At 41.7% G+C, this 16,475-nt stretch overlaps 1 protein-coding gene across 1 annotated transcript in view; it reads left to right on the top strand.

Annotated features, from left to right (window-relative positions):
• Positions 1-16,475, top strand: part of LOC120860414 (collagen alpha-1(XII) chain-like) — a 123,526-nt gene that overhangs the window by 51,124 nt on the left and 55,927 nt on the right. Inside the window, exons 22-34 of the mRNA XM_040236213.1 lie at positions 1,880-2,019; positions 2,540-2,669; positions 4,529-4,671; positions 4,978-5,107; positions 6,987-7,123; positions 8,231-8,360; positions 11,001-11,140; positions 11,343-11,475; positions 11,587-11,613; positions 11,956-12,098; positions 14,636-14,765; positions 15,763-15,902; positions 16,335-16,464. Of these exons, the coding sequence (XP_040092147.1) occupies positions 1,880-2,019; positions 2,540-2,669; positions 4,529-4,671; positions 4,978-5,107; positions 6,987-7,123; positions 8,231-8,360; positions 11,001-11,140; positions 11,343-11,475; positions 11,587-11,613; positions 11,956-12,098; positions 14,636-14,765; positions 15,763-15,902; positions 16,335-16,464 (1,653 nt within the window). The remainder of the gene's footprint in view (positions 1-1,879; positions 2,020-2,539; positions 2,670-4,528; positions 4,672-4,977; positions 5,108-6,986; positions 7,124-8,230; positions 8,361-11,000; positions 11,141-11,342; positions 11,476-11,586; positions 11,614-11,955; positions 12,099-14,635; positions 14,766-15,762; positions 15,903-16,334; positions 16,465-16,475) is intronic.

The raw sequence follows: 16,475 nt of genomic DNA, 5'->3' as shown, positions 1-16,475 counted from the left end.
AGTCAAATGGGTAAAGATGTTTTGAGAGGTCCTTGAAAAAAGGTAGCTATCAATAAGGAATTAAGATTTCGAAATAAAATTATAGAAGTGAATTTGTAGTGACAAGTGGTATAAAATGATTACTACCTGTGTAAATTGTAGGACAGACCATGGTAAATACTAAACTGAAGGTATTTTGAAAATTAATGATAAAATGATGGTTCTTATTGTATGAGAAAAAATTTTAAAGTAAATGTAGATTCTGGTAAAGACTGTCTTTCATTAATTTACTCTGGTTTTGGAAAGTTGGAATGAGTTTAACAAAGTGGTAGAAATGGTTCACGTGCTTTGGATACTAAGGATACATTTATTTGAATGTTCCTTCTTGAATTTCTCTCTTCAAAATTTTGCAGATTTTCTTTTTGGATTTTGAACAATAGACTGACCTTTTCCCAGGAGAAATAGACCAGCCAGGAAGCCAGAATTTGTAGGCGTCTGGCTTTGGATTAGCTGAGAGAGTTGTAGTTTTATTTAGTTGGAGAGAACTTTGAGTGGGGATGAAAACATCTTTTATCTGTTTTACTTTCTTTTTTTTATATCAGCTATGTAATAGTTGCATTCATTTAGTTTCTGAGACAGTAAAATTGCTTGATAATTTTGTAGGCTTGATTATGACCCAAGTACAACAAAGGTTAGGATACTAAGAATGGAAATGCTTTTTCCCAGCTTTGGCTTACAAAGAAAGTGGGAAGAGTTCATATGAGAATGATTTACCATGCTTGTGGAGTCACTGCATTAGCTCTTCTGTAATTACTATTTGGGATGTCTCTCTAATGGTCATATTGAGCCCAATATTTCTATTTTCATTTATATTCATTCCAAATATTTTTCTATATTAGTCATTTCACCTACACTTATGAACAGAAAAAAAAAAAAACACAAGCAGTAGGATATGCCTAAGTTTTAGAAGACTTGGTTGTTTCTCTCTTAGTGAGAAAGTAAGTAGGTTCTCTTACCACTGAATTAGATCCTGAAAGGGAACTAAACATGAATAAGAAATCACTTCTGCCCTCACAGAGCATAACTTACAGTTAAGAAGATGAGACATGAACGTAAATTATCAGCATGATGATGAAGGCAGTGAACTTGGGTGGTACCAGTAGTGATCGGGGCAATAGAGTTGTCAGGACCCATGTTGTCATTTACTGATACACGTAGAAGGTGGGAGAGCAGAGAGCGTATCCAAGGACGAGTCCAGAGGTTTTGAATCTAAGTGACCAATAAACTGTGATGCTGTCAGGATGAGGGGAGCAGCTTTTAAAGAATGACAAGAGCTCAGATTTGAATTTCCTGAGGGTGAAGAATTTTAGGCCACCCATTCAGAGAGGACTTAAGGGCACTGGGCTGATTTACTGGAGAAGACTCTTGAGAGTCCCTTGGACTGCAAGGAGATCAAACCAGTCCATCCTAAAGATCAAGCTTGAATATTCATCGGAAGGACTGATGCTGAAGCTGAAGCTCCCATACTTTGGCCACCTGATGCAGAGAGCTGGCTCATTAGAAAAGACCTCTGATGCTGGGAAAGATTGAGGGAAGGAAGAGAAGGGGCAGCCGAGGATGAGGTGGTTCGATAGCATCACCAACTCAATGGCCATGAATTTGAGTGAACTCCAGGAGATAGCGGAGGACAGAGGAGCCTGGCATGCTATAGTCCATGGGGTTACAAAGAGTCAGATCTGATTTAGCAACTGAACAAGAACAACAACTGTAACTTCTTAGTATATGAAAGAATGTGTATAAAAGCTTGAAATATGGAGAGGAACACCGTTGCAACATAATTTAAATATCATCATCTTGCTATGATAATGAAAAAGTCTGTGTACTTCATTTCCACGTGCAGGTGACTTGGAAGCACCTTCCAACCTAGTTCTTTCTGAGCGGACCCATCGGTCTATGAGAGTGAGCTGGACACCTCCTTCTGACAGTGTGGACAGGTACAAGGTGGAATACTACCCAGTGTCAGGAGGGAAACGGCAAGAAGTGAGTAGACAGTCCTTACAATCCACTCCTTTCTGTCCTGAGATTGGGTCCTCCTCCTTAGGGCTCTGGGAGGAATGCCAGGGGGAAGAAGGGGGCAGAACTGGGTCTATGGTGGTGTTCTCCATTTCTTGCAGGGCAAACACTTCCATTTGGGCTTAATTAAAGGAAAGAGCCTTTAATTTCTTATGCTTTCCAAGAATTGCACATTATCAATACAATTTTTAATTAGGGATTAAGAGGGTGTTTAATTTGTTCATGAGTTTATACCAGAATCATCAAGTAGAAAGGAAACATTGAGGACGTTCTAGTTTTATGCACTCATCTCACAAATAAGGAAACAATAGCTGGGAGCATAAACTGTATGGATTATCCAAGATCTCACTGTAATCTGATAGTTTTCAAAAGCAAAAGACAATGGCCTCATTAAAGAATATTTCCTAAGCTCATTGAAGTTAATTACTTCACAACTAACAGTAGAAAAGAAGGAACTGATTCTAACAGAAATTGTTATTATTTGTAGTTTTATGTGAGCCGATTGGAAAGGAGCACGGTCCTAAAAGATCTGAAGCCTGAAACTGAATATGTTGTCAACGTGTATTCTGTAGTGGAAGATGAATACAGTGAGCCTTTGAAGGGCACAGAAAAAACATGTAAGTCAGATTGAAAAAAAAATTCATTGTTTAATTTATTAAGGTAAAGAGGTGACAGGCCATGTGGGATTTTTTTTCATTTTCATTTAAAAAAATTATTGAAATATTTTTAATTTACAGAGTTGTGTTAGTTTCAAAGGTACAGCAAAGTGATTCAGTTATATGTGTACATTCTTTTTTTTCAGATTTTTTTTTAGATTCTTATAGGTTATTAAAAGATACTGAGTGTAGTTCCCTGTGCTATACAGTAGGTTCTTGTTGATTGTCTATTTCATATATAGTTGTTGCTGTTCAGTCGCTAAGTCGTGTCTGACTCTTTGTGACCCCATGGACTGCAGCACACCAGGCTTCCCTGTCCATCACCATCTCCTGGAGTTTGCTCAAACTCAAGTCCGTTGAATCGGTGATGCCATCCAACCATCTCATCCTCTTGCCCTCTTCTCCTCCTGTCCTCCATCTTTTTCAGTATCACTTTTTTTTTTTTTATAGTAGTGTGTATATTTTAACTCCAGCCTCCTAATTTATCTCTCCCCACCTCTGCCACTATCCCCCTTGGTAACTATAAGTTTGTTTTCTATGTCTGTGAGTCTATCTGTGTTTTGTAAATAAGTTCGTTTGTACTGTGTGTGATTTCTGTAAGCCTTCTGAATCATCCCTTTATTTGATATCTCTTCAACACACATTTACTGAATGTGTACTTTGTGCAGGTTCTCGATAAATACTGTGATTTTCTGCTTTTACTGGCTGCTCCTGCCATCTTGAGACCCACTGGGTATTCATGGCCAGGGTTTACCTTAGAGGGACGGGTACCTTTCACAACTGTCCACCTCTTAAGGGAAGGTACCATCTGGGGAGTGGGACTCAGAGTATCCGGAGGAGCAGCTGTGCAGGAATCAGCTGGTTCAGTTCTGCATGAGGCCAGGTCTTCCAGCTGGCAGCGAGAGCTCCTTTTTTTATTGACTTTTGGACTCTGGCCTTTACCAGAGAAGCTCTGATGGCTTTGGCTTTGAGTAAAGCTTTGAGGAAAGATATTCCTCACTCCTATTCCTGGTGGGGTTTCTGAGGCCATATGAAAATACTCTTTCCTTCTCCCATCTTCTTGGCTGACCTCCAGGAAGAAGGGAGGCCTCTTACAAGAAAGAGGAAGGAATGGGCGTAACTCCAAGGCAAGAACTGACTCCACTGACTCCTCAGTCCCTTAGGTCTTCATCTCTCATATTTCCCTTCATATTAGACCATTAGGTGGGAAATAATATATTTCATAATGGGCAGGATTCACCTGATAATTCCTTAAAACTTTAAAGTCCATCTTTGGACAAAAAACTGGAAAGCTGTGTGGATATTAGTGAAGAGGAGACTGTAAGCCTGTTACTGTGCCTCATGGGCTAATCTCTTTGAAGAATCCCCTGAGTTCCATTTACTAATAGACATCACTGTCACTTATTTTTTTTAAAGTAAAAATGAAATGAAATACTAGGTTGGCTTTTTATGTATGAAATTCTATGATTGAAGAATGAAAACGGTCAACTTACAGACGTTCCAGAAAAAGGGACTGAAACCTCAGGAAGTTAGTCTCTGTTTTGGCTTTCGTATAGACACTAGAATGCCATTTTACATTTAAATGTCTTTTCTCTATGAAATAGTTATCACATGCAGCCCTAGTAGGTGTTGGCGGTAAACAGTGAGATTGGGTTTTTGAGGGGAGAGAAAGGGATTATATTAAATTTCACTGATTACTCACGGCAGCCCATTTTCTATTTACCATGCACTAATACCAGTAACTGCATTGCACTTTACTGCTGAGCCACTGGAAGCAGTTAACAAATGAGGAGAATGTGTCTGCTTTTCCATTTCAACAGTGCCAGTGCCTGTGGTCAGCCTGAACATTTACGATATTGGCTCAACCACCATGCACGTGCAGTGGCAGCCAGTGGGGGGCGCTACCGGCTACACCGTGACCTACGAACCAATCAACGCCACAGTTCCGACCAAGCCCAAGGAGGTGGGAGCCCTTTGTTTCTTTATCTTGGGTCTTCTTGAGCCTTCACTGTTGTTGAGTCCCCGTTAAGGGGCTCATTAGCTCATGTATAGCTTTACACACAAAACAAAAACAGGTTAGATTTGTGGCCTGTGACACATCTTAAAAAAAAAAAAAAATCAGTATGAAAAGGGAAATGCCATTCAGAGAAATGAAAAATAAAAGTTGTGTTCAAATCTAGTGGTCACAGCTTGGTGTGACTGGCTGTTCCTCATTAGCGGAAACGTTTCATTTGAATGTGTCGTTTCGCCTCGGCTCGTCTATCTGCAGATGCGCGTGGAGCCGACAGTGACTGACGTGCAGCTGAGTGACCTCTTCCCCAACACCGAGTATGCGGTTACAGTCCAGGCTGTCCTGCACGACCTCACCAGCGAACCCGTCACAGCGAGGGAAGTCACCTGTAAGATGGCGTTAGGTTTCCTTCTTCCCTCATTGCTGCGAACATGGCTCATTTCTTAAGCTTTTTCTTTTGCCCAATGATGCTAAGACTGATTTTGATTGTGCGTAAGTTGTAGGGTTATTCCTTATGGCCAAGGTTGTTTCTAGACTTACAGCAGCATCTTAAGTCGATTGTTGAGACTTGCATTTATTTTTCCATATTTAACATATCAGATTTTCAGACGGTATCTTACAATCAGTGGTGTCTTACAGTTGCTCTTGGTGAGGTGTCAGTCAGGGAACAGAGCATAAAATAAGGGTGCATCTTACAGTCCTTATTATTGTTGAATAATATGAATACCATGAATATGGTATACACCATTAGTGAGAAGGGGATGTTGGAGAAAAATACTAGGTTTAAGATTAAGACGTTCCAAGCTCTTGTTGAAGTAGAAACTATGTCACATCTGAATCAGTCTGTTTATGTCAAGTAAATTAACTCAATCCCCAAACATATTGATCAACTCTGACGTTCCAGGCTTGTGCCTAGGTTTTGGGAATGTGCTGATAAGTAACGTAGGACAGGGTGGAGGACCCTGACTCCTTCATGGTTTGCACTTCTCTTGTGTGTGTTGTTCAGCCTCCTGTGTGTTTCTGGTTTGTCTCACTAGAATTTAGGTGCTTTTTCTTGAAAAGTGACGGTGATGGCACTTAGGACCCTGGTCTTACCCAGCTGGTAGTTTTGTTTCATGCTTTTTGAGGTGGGCATGCTGGGATTCTAAGCATGTCTTGGCTTACATTTTATGTCTCAGACTGCATTTCTAAGGAAATGAAGAAGTTGTAAGAAACCTTCAAGGGGGTACGGGGCTGAGATAGAAGCTTGAAGAGACAGAGAGGAGAAACGCTGCAAGCTAGGGCAGGAGATAGTCACTGACATCAAATAATCACCTTTTACATGTCAGACCCTATCTGAAGCTTGTGGTTTGTAGAAATGGGGTGGTGATGGGTAGAAAGAGTGGGGATCCAGCCAGGCATGGAGACATATTTTGGAGGTGCTGAGTGAGGGGACCCAAGTCATAGTGGGATTAAAGACAGACATGGCTATAGATTTGGGTATAGGGCTGGACTGCAGCAGTGGAGGGGGTGGGGAGGGCACAGAGAGAGGCTGAGAGAGGAAAGCATAGAAGGGATGGAGGGGTGGGAGCATAGAGGTAGAGAGACAGATTCAGGAAGTGACATATGCAGACTTTAAATGAGAGACAAAGAACGTTGGTCAAACAGGCAGCTAGGAAGAGTGAGATACGTCTCATGTGACAAGAGAAAAACTCTTCTCTAGTTATCCTCTTTCTTGTCCTTTTTAAGGTAAAGATTTGTTTGACTTGGGGAAAATTTATTGTTGGATTTGCGCCTAACCATTTGGGCTTCTGTGGGTTTTTTCTTATGAACTTATTGGATGTGTAATTTTGAATCATCTTCATTCTTCGCTCTTGTAACCATTTGTTTTGCTATCACATGCTTCAGGAAGCATGACACTTTGATTTCAATCTGAACTGTTTTAATATTTGTTAAAAAAACATAAGCTGCACATTTATGGCAAATTATGATTTATTATAGCTGAACAGCAAGTAAGAGTTTATTTAAATAGAATGGGAGAAAGTTAAATATAAATGAGAAAGAGTTGTTATAAAAATTTAAATTTATCCCATTTTTAAAAAGCCTTTTTAAGAATTCATCTATATCTCATAGAATCAAAGTGCTTTTATCATCATAACCAATTTGTTTAGTTACTTTGCTGCACACCTTTAAGTTTTCTCCAAGCGACTTCTTGAAAGCTTGTGTGGAAGCTGTAGAGCTTTGTGGTTGAAAGTAAATTCTGGCCCTAATTTATCACGTGTCTCCAGTGCCTCTGCCCACTCCTCGAGACCTTAAACTCAGAGACGTGACTCACAGCACCATGAACGTCGTATGGGAACCCGCACCTGGAAAAGTGCGCAAATACATTGTTCGCTACAAAACCCCGGAAGAGGAAGCCAAAGAGGTAGGTTGAGGTTGGAAGCGGTTTAGAAATATTTGTTTTCCTAGTAGTTTAACAGAAGGATCTAAACAGGTATAGCATGTTTTAATACTTGTCACTTTATGAACATAGTGTTGAAAACTTGTCATATATTAACAAAGCACTATTTGAATATTGATAATATATTGGACTGTTTTGCATTTAGTTTAGAAGTGTTTTTCTGTGTGATATTAATCCTAGAACATCATCCCTTAGTAGATAAAGGGTTACAGAATCTGGATGGTATTTCGCTCTCTGCCTGATGCCTAATATGATGCTCTGCATTCTATGAATGACTAACAAAATGTCATAATGAGGTTCCTAAAAATGAAAGGTAGCAAGGGGATTCAGGAAGGAAGAGGGGAAGTTTGTCAAGGAATAGGGAGGTAGGACAGTCGAACGGGACAGAGAGAAAGTATGAATGTCGTGCCAGAAACGGGACAGAGAGAAAGTATGAATGTAGTGTCAGAAGGGTGTCTCTTTGGCTTTGAACGTTTCTGAATTGATGTTGGGATGAAAAGCTATTTCCGTGACAACCTGCTTCAGAGTGGGAGCAAATTGAGGGGCTCCACCAGCAAATGGGTTTGAAATGTATGTTCCCCTGAAGGGACACTAATGTAAGAACCTCAGAGGCAGTTTTGGAAGCTAGAAATAGTTTCTGTAAGCACCCAGTTGCAGACTGTGCTGGTCTTCTGAACTGCATGCAAGCTAATTTAGACCTGTGCACATATTCTTTTCATCCTGGGTTTCAATTTTCAGAAGCAGTACAATGACCAGTGGGTCTTACAAGCTAATGCACAGAAGAATTTTTCTGAAAGCAATGAGGCAGTGACTCACAGGGAAATGGGAGAAAGCGATTAGGTTGTTTGAATTCCTAGGCTGTCATCATTTACCAAACACAAGCCTCTAGTACATGCATCGTTTCCGCTTTGGAAACTAGAAATGGTTCCTAGACTCTTAGGCAAATTGGAAAACTTTGCTGTTTTTTTTTTTCTGTACTGCAGTTCTTATGCTCTCGTGCTGAGTGACACAGCCAACAACAGAGAGATGTCAAAACTAAACTGTAACAATAGTTCCACCGCTCTGTTACAGGTAGAGGTGGACAGGTCACGGGCCAGCACGCCGCTTAAAGACCTCTTCTCTCAAACCCTGTACACAGTCAGCGTGTCTGCTGTATACGAAGAGGGAGAGTCGCCCCCAGTGACTGCGCAAGAAACCACCCGTGAGTTGCCCTCGTGCTTTAATGATAATTGGGAAATAGCACTGTATGCGTGTGTCACTGACTAACTGGTTATTTCATCTCTTAAAATTAAAATACTTTTTCTAATGGAAATATAGTTGATTCATCATGTTGTGTTAGTTTCAGGTGCACAGCAAAGGGATTCAGTTTTATATGTACCTCTGTAATATATACTATAGATATATGTATATTCCTTTCCGGAATCTTTTCCCTTATAGGTATTACAAAATGTTGAGGATAGTTCTCTGTGCATTTCTTAATGTTATTTTTGCCAGAATTTAATACTGTTTGGGATCAGGTGGTTTCTCACTTAGTCACTTCCCATCTTCTATCCTTAGGTTTATATTCCTTTTGTGATAATTTCTCTCCTGTTATTCTACCAGCCACTGTCACTAACTCACGGGGTGGAGAGAAAGCATGCTACTTCCACAGTATTTAACTCAATTATTGCCCGTCGGTCTTTTTCTGGCTGTACCACTTCCCTCTGGCTCCCTCCTAATGAAGTCCGAGACATGTATTTTGCTCAACTTTGAACCTCCAGTTTCTAGCTCAGTGCTTAGCACGTCATTTTCTAGATAAATGGTGTTTAAGAAATTGAAGTCTAGAGCCAGCAGAGTTCCCAAGAAATATAATATATTGGGAGCCACGTAGGTAATTCAAGATTTTCTAGTAGCCACATTAGAAAAGGTAAAGAGAAAAATGAAATTAACTTTAATAATGTGTTGCATTCAACCTAGTATATCCAAAATATTGGCATTTCAAAATTTACCAGTATAATAATTAGTGAGATCTTTCACATTTCTTTGATAATAATTTTTTTTAAATCTGATGTGTCTTAATTTGGGGCTTCCCTAGTGGCTCAGTGGTAAAGAATCTGCCTGCAGTGCAGGAGAGACAGGAGACGTGGGTTTGATCCCTGGGTCAGGAAAATCCCCTGGAGGAGGAACAGGCAATCCACTCCAATATTCGTGCCTGGAGAATCCCTTGGATAGAGAAGTCTGGTGGGCTACAGTCCATAGAACTTCAAAGAGAAGGATACGACTGAGCAACTGAGCATACAGGCACACACGTGTCTTAATTTACGCTTTCAGTGCATCTCAGCTCAGATGCCGCATTTCAAGTACTCAATAGCTACATGTGACTGTTGGCTCCCATGGTGGACAGTACAGGTCTAGAGAATTCAATCAACTTGCCCAGGCTCGCCCAGGAAGCTAGTGGTGGGATAAGTGCTGTGGTCCAAACTTTTCCAGCATCTCTATCACCAGAGGATCAGAAACTTCTACAGTGCCCCGCTGTCTGTACATGATCAACACATCCTGTCAAATATCACAGCCTCCTTAGCAACTTCAGTTGCCTTCTTGGCATCAGTTCTTACCTGGAAAGGGTAGTGGCTGGAGATGAACATTTGCCCATAGGTGCACACTGGCATAAATATAACAGGAATAGTAAAGGGAAGGAAAGGTCAGGAAGAAAGATTAGTGAAAGCAGGTCATTTAACGTACTAAATTAATACTTGTTTTTAATCCTTAAGATTTCCTAGGAACTTTTAGACACATCCAAAGTTCATCCTTCATGGTTCGTTTGTTCTGCAGTCATGCTTGTCAAAGTGGGACCAGTCTTTTTATCTCAATGAGCCTTTTCATTGTCATTATTAGAAACAAATTTTTTGATAGCTCTGGCTTTTGTGTAGTTGGCTTTGGTTACCAGGAGATAGAGGAATAATTGACAACGAAAGCTCAGAACGGGTGGCAGACGTTCCCACTTGCTTGCACTGCAAGCTCGCTGGGGTGCCTGGTCAGTAGAAGAATCCTTAGTTGGGATTTCAGCCATCGTCAGCACTGCAGGCTATTCCTGTCTCTGAACAGAGTTGATACAGTCAGCTTCACATTGCATGTCAGCTTAGTAATCTGTAGGAAAAGCTTATCTGTAGGTTACCTAGATCGTAAGTAACGATCTTCATGAACCATGAAGGTTCATGCTCTCTCTGATACTACAGGCTAAAGTTTGCTTTCTGTGTTGCTGTGGAAAAGAGTCCAGGGTTTTCCTTAGATTCTCAAAAAGTGTGAAGGGCAAAACAATGAAGAACCACTGTGTTAGAATATATGACTAAATGGTACCTTTAAAAAAAAATCACCATTTTAATAGACTGAAGCAGTCTGCTGCTAAGTCGCTTTAGTCGTGTCCGACTCTGTGCGACCCCAGAGACGGCAGCCCACCAGGCTCCCCTGTCCCTGGGATTCTCCAGGCAAGAACACTGGAGTGGGTTGCCATTTCCTTCTCCAATGGATGAAACTGAAAAGTGAAAGTGAAGTCGCTCAGTCGTGTCCGACTCTTCGAGACCCCCTGGACTGCCGCCTACCAGGCTCCTCCGTCCATGGGATTTTCAAGGCAAGAGTGCTGGAGTGGGGTGCCATTGCCTTCTCTGGAAGCAGTCTATTTTATCCATAAAATGCTTGCAGTTCTCAGGGCTCTCTCTCATATATACTTTCAAATGAACTGAATTTGTAAGATACTTGGTTCTAATGTTGTCAGCCAGTTTCCTCATGTCCGTTGAAGGCAGTTTTATTATATTGAGTTTGGAGATCACATCCAAAAACGTAGTCCTGCCTTCTCTCGTGACAGACACCGTGCCAGCCCCAACAAACCTACAGATTACTGAAGTAACACCAGAGAGTTTCAGAGGCACTTGGGACCACGGAGCTTCTGATGTGTCTCTCTATAGAATCACCTGGGCGCCTTCAGGAAGCGCAGATAAGATGGAGGTAGTGTTAATTTTTTTTTTAAATATATGACCTTTGTTGCCTGAAAAGCATAATTTCCTACTAGTGACATTTGAGCTCATGGTATGCCTCAAAGCGGGAAGAACATCTGGCTAAATGATGTCAACCAACTGCCCTGGAGTGTGTGATGCACATGGTGACTTAATCTTGTGTCAGCTTGTTTTTTTTTTCCTCTTTCCTTAAGACCATCCTAAATGGAGATGAGAATACACTGGTGTTTGAAAACCTGAACCCCAACACTCTCTATGAAGTTTCTGTTACCGCCATTTATCCTGATGAGTCAGAAAGCGATGACCTGATTGGCAGTGAGCGTACAAGTAGGTGTTTAACCTTCAGTAGGACTTTTTTTTTTTTTAATTAACAGAGTAGAGCTTTGGCTGAATTAGTAATATTTTGCCACCTTCTTTTTCTTTTTTTTTTCTTTTTAGTGCGTTTGATACCCTTAACAACACAAGGTAAGAACTTAATTTGCTGATTGTATGAGTGACCAAAGAATGACAAATGAATGAATGAAAAGTACCACAAAATCCATTGCAAATAGGCCTTCTGCTTTTACAATGAATTGTAAGGTGTTGATTGGGACCTCTTTTAAACAGGTCTCCCTGGAAGAATTTTGCTCTTTGCTACTATCTGTTAAGGAGTCCTTTGAGACTCAATGACCATCATTTGTTATGGGGTCAGATTTAGTTCTGAGTCTAGAGGTACACAACTCGGCTCGTTTCCTTGGAGACAGTGCATATTTGTGGGGGAAGCATTCTTCAGTTTGTTTACTCTGTTTCTCAACAATCTTTTCTCAGCTCCAAAGAGTGGCCCACGAAACCTTCAGGTGTACAATGCAACATCCAACAGCTTGACTGTTAAGTGGGATCCTGCTAGTGGTCGTGTGCAGAAATACAGAATCACCTACCAGCCTTCAACAGGGGAAGGCAATGAACAAACGGTAATCTGTTTGGAAAAAAGATACTTGGTTACATTCTTTTTCTCCTCAAGCTCTCACTCCCAGTGTTTAGTTAGTCAGACTTACTGTTTGGAGAGTTAATGAAATTTACTGTATTAGTTGGAATTATTTGGCTTCATCCCTAATGGAGCCTCATAGCATCAGGCTTGTGCCTCAGTGTATTTGTGTTTTCTTAAAAACTATTAGGGCTGGGTTATCCATGAGGATATCTAGATTTTTGAGTCTGTTTGTATTTTCATCTCTTACATCTCTGACTTGATCAAGTGTTGAGTGAGTTTGCTAATCTTCCATTATTCTGATTTTTCTGTTTTTTGCATGTCATGATGTATGTCTTAGTTCTGATGTTTCTTGATCTGAGTACCTGTTCAGCCTAACTTATAAAACTATTTATCACATTTGCATTGGTCCGAATTGAGGTTCCTGAGGAAGACAGTAGGACTGTAAACTTGGCCTTCATCTTCTTTATCTTCCCAGCCTTCCCTTATTTAACAGAGCCCTTGTCCATTCACTTTGCTTACTTTGAACCTTCTCCAGCTTTGTTTTATAAAAGGTGTGGCCCAAAGTGCACACATTACCCTGGGTCAGGAAGCAGTGTGGTTTTTATTTTGATAGAGTGATGCTTTCTGATTTATTTCAAATACTTCTTTTGGTGAGGTCTGGCATTTTGTTGACTTTTGCGGGACTGTACTCTTTCCTCACAAAGCCTTAGAGGGAGATGAGTTATTAACTTTTAATCATTCGACTCTGAGCTCCAGCAAATGGTCCATACCTGTTCCCAGTTTAGAGGTGTTAGGAGAGGTAGATGCTGGCAGTTGTTAAAGGTCTCTGAACCCACACAGTAAGTGGATTGTGCTGAACGTGTGCTGCTTGTGAGCGGCTCTGTTGAGGTTTCCGTAGAACCTGACTTAGGGAGTGTGATACATTTGGATTAAAAATTTCTTCGAGTTCATGATAATAAACTAAATACCAAGTGTCATCAAGTGGCTTTTATATAAAATAAGACATTTAATGGACTGATATTTTAATGGCAGAAACAGAACTTTCGTTTGAGCTGGGCCAGATTTAGATAAAACTTGTCCTTAGCATTTCTGTTCTTGGTGGTACTGACCATCGAACCGCTGCCTCGAGTCTCTTTTCCTATCCCTCAGCTGTTTGTTGTAAGCAGGAGGAGTGTCCTCAACTTATCCTCTGTAAAATATTAGCTGACAGTCCCTTAGAGTCTGTTATTCTTAGGGGTATTTGCCTTTTAATGCTGGCTCATAAAATAATCAAAGTAATGATTTACTGATGCTAGCATTATTTTGGAGAATTGGATATAAGAAGTAGGCACACTCTTCTGTTTCCTCATGGGGCTAATTCTACTAAGTGGGTGCTTTCAGATTTGTTAAGTATAAAATACGTTGATAGTTTGCTCTCATAATCTCAGATACTAAATTTGTTAAAATTAGCCACTGTGGCCTTCCCTGGTGGCTCAGACAGTAAAGAATCCTCCTGCAATGCAGGAGACCTGGGTTTGGTCTGCGGGTTGGGAAGATCCCCTGGAGGAGGGCATGGGAACCCACTCCAACATTCTTGCCTGGAGAATCCCCATGGACAGAGCAACCTGGCGGGCTATACAGCCAGTCCATCAGGTCGCAAAAGTCGGACATGACTGAGCGACCAAGCAGCAGCAGTGGCTGAGTCTGCCCATGTGGAGGAGGAGTGCAGTGATTCACTGAAGCTTTCCCTGAAAGTCACACCACTTGAGTGGACGGGTGCTGAGTGGGGAACGTCTAGACTGGCCCTGGCGTGTGCACTCATGGTGGGCAGCATGCCATTTTCACGCGCTTTTAATTAGTCTGGCATAAGCATCTGAATGCGGTAGACTGTTAGCAAATCATACAAATTTTCTTTCAACAAGATAACGAGATGGCCTTAAGCAATGACTCTGTAATCAGAGGACGTTGAGAAAGCTTCATACCGCAAGGCTGGAATCCTGGAGTGTGGCCTGGCAGAGGGGTCGTGTCACGTAGTTTACACAGCTCATGCTGTTCGAGGGGTAGTTTTTGAGGGGGAAAACCAAAAGCTTTAGATCTTTTGCTCAATCATTTTAACGTGTTTCTAAAGCAAATAAGAAACATCTGTAAAAAAGGTTAAGAATAATACTGAATGGTGTGGCATCTCCACTATTGTGCAGTTCTTTGCTATCTTAAAGTTCCTTTGCAGCTTGCTTATGATTAATGCTTTTTTGGGGGAAGAGATCTGTGAAACGTGTTTGGATGAAATTTCACAGTGCTGGCAGCTAGCACGTTGAAATATCTTCTTAAGGTCACCAGGTTCAAGGCTTAAAATCCTTTTTATGATTGAAGGTGCATCTTTCACATTTAAAATTATACCTAAGATATATTTCCAACTTTCACTGTGGGACATGTTTCCAGATCTTGGCAAAGGTCTCTCTATCACTACCCTGTAGAAAGCTTTCTCTAGCAGGTTAGTGAGACAGAGAGACAAGGCTGACACTTACCCTTGTTTCGCTCAAGACCACGATAGGAGGACGGCAGAACAGTGTGCTGCTGCAGAAGCTGAAGCCTGACACTCCTTACACCATCACCGTGTCCTCCCTGTATCCGGACGGCGAAGGTGGTCGCATGACAGGAAGAGGCAAGACCAGTAAGTGAACCCAGAATCCTGTGGCTTTAAAAACAAAACACTAACTCGTTTATTTACTTTTGGCTTTTCTGGGTCGTTGACGCTGTGCGGGCTTTTCTCTAGTTGCTGTGAGCAGGGGCTACTCTCTGTTGCTGTGCTCAGGCTTCTCACTGAGGTGGCCTCTCTCGTTGCGAAGCACCAGGCTCTGGGGCTCATAAGCGTTGGTAGTTGCAGCTTCTGGGGTCTGCAGCACAGGCTCAACAGTTGCAATGTGTGTGCTGAATTGCTCCCTGGCATGTAGGATCTTCCCAGATCAGCGCTCGAACCTCTGTCTCCCCCATTGGCAGGCAGATTGTATGCCACTGGGCCACCAGAGAAGCCCAGTTCTGTGGCTTTTTAAATAACCTTCGTGGAAATGGAGTCATATCTTTCTCTGGAAACCCTGGGGTGACACAGAGCTTTGCTGATCTTTTAAAATGCATGTTGATAATGACCTCAATTGTTTTTAATATCCTTGGAATTCTCTGTCTCTGTTCACGGGAAAAAAGACATTTATAATTATTCTCTCAGTTCAGTCGCTCAGTCGTGTCCGACTCTTTGCGACCCCATGGACTGCAGCACGCCAGGCCTCCCTGTCCATCACCAGCTCCGGGAGTTTACTCAAACTCATGCCCATTGGGTCGGTATTATTCTCTGCTGCTGCTGCTGCTGCTGCTAAGTCGCTTCAGTCGTGTCTGACTCTGTGCGAGCCCATAGACGGCAGCCCACCAGGCTCCCCCATCCCTGGGATTATGCTCTAGGATAAAGCAAATAAAAACTGCCTTGGAGCCAAAATATCTCTGGAGAGATGAGACAGACATTCATTAGATGATCACAGACATTCTTTCATTTATTCCCTACTTCAACAAATATTTCTGAGGTGCCTACGACGGGGGACCTGCTGTGTTCTAGGGTTCCTGGGAGACATCAGCGAACCTGTGTTTCGTGTGTGCCATGACATGCTTTCTGTGCGTTTCAGAACCTTTGAATACCGTGAGGAACCTCAGAGTGTACGACCCTTCCACCAGCAGTTTGAACGTTCGCTGGGACCATGCCGAGGGCAATCCTCGCCAGTACAAGCTCTTCTATGCACCCACGGCAGGGGGCCCGGAGGAACTGGTAATTATTTCCTGTAGGGAAGAATGTGTGTTTGTTTCAACTGCAGCCAAATGATTGCCAAGTAGAGCTAAAGAGTTAAAAATTTACCTTGGAGCCTAAGAAGTACATATTCATTTAGTAGAACTCGACGAGGGTAGTAGGTTGCTGCCTCGGTGCCTGGTTGATTGGGGAGATTTGGGGACAGAGGATTGGAGCTGAGGGAAGTGATAATTCCAAGGAGTTCTAGGAGAAAGTCTAGGATGAGTGTAAGAAGTCTTTGCAAATAGTTAAAACAGTTCATCTGGGGGCGCATCATTCCGTCCCAGTATTACAGAACTTGCTTCTTGATTTGGTCTTGACTTACTTATTATTTTGAGTATTGTATCATTCGAAGCATTATTTCTTTTGCAAGTTTTTCAAATCAAGTACTTTATATTTTATTAAAATCTTTAGGTACCAATCCCTGGGAATACCAATTATGCCATTCTTAGGAATCTACAGCCAGATACCCAATACACCGTTACAGTGGTGCCTGTTTATTCTGAAGGTGACGGAGGACGCACATCAGATACTGGAAGGACACGTAAGTAAGAA

Source organism: Oryx dammah, unplaced genomic scaffold (assembly GCF_014754425.2).
Source record: "Oryx dammah isolate SB20612 unplaced genomic scaffold, SCBI_Odam_1.1 HiC_scaffold_11072, whole genome shotgun sequence".
NCBI lineage: Eukaryota > Metazoa > Chordata > Mammalia > Artiodactyla > Bovidae > Oryx > Oryx dammah.
This window is presented reverse-complemented; position numbering and strand designations above follow the sequence as displayed.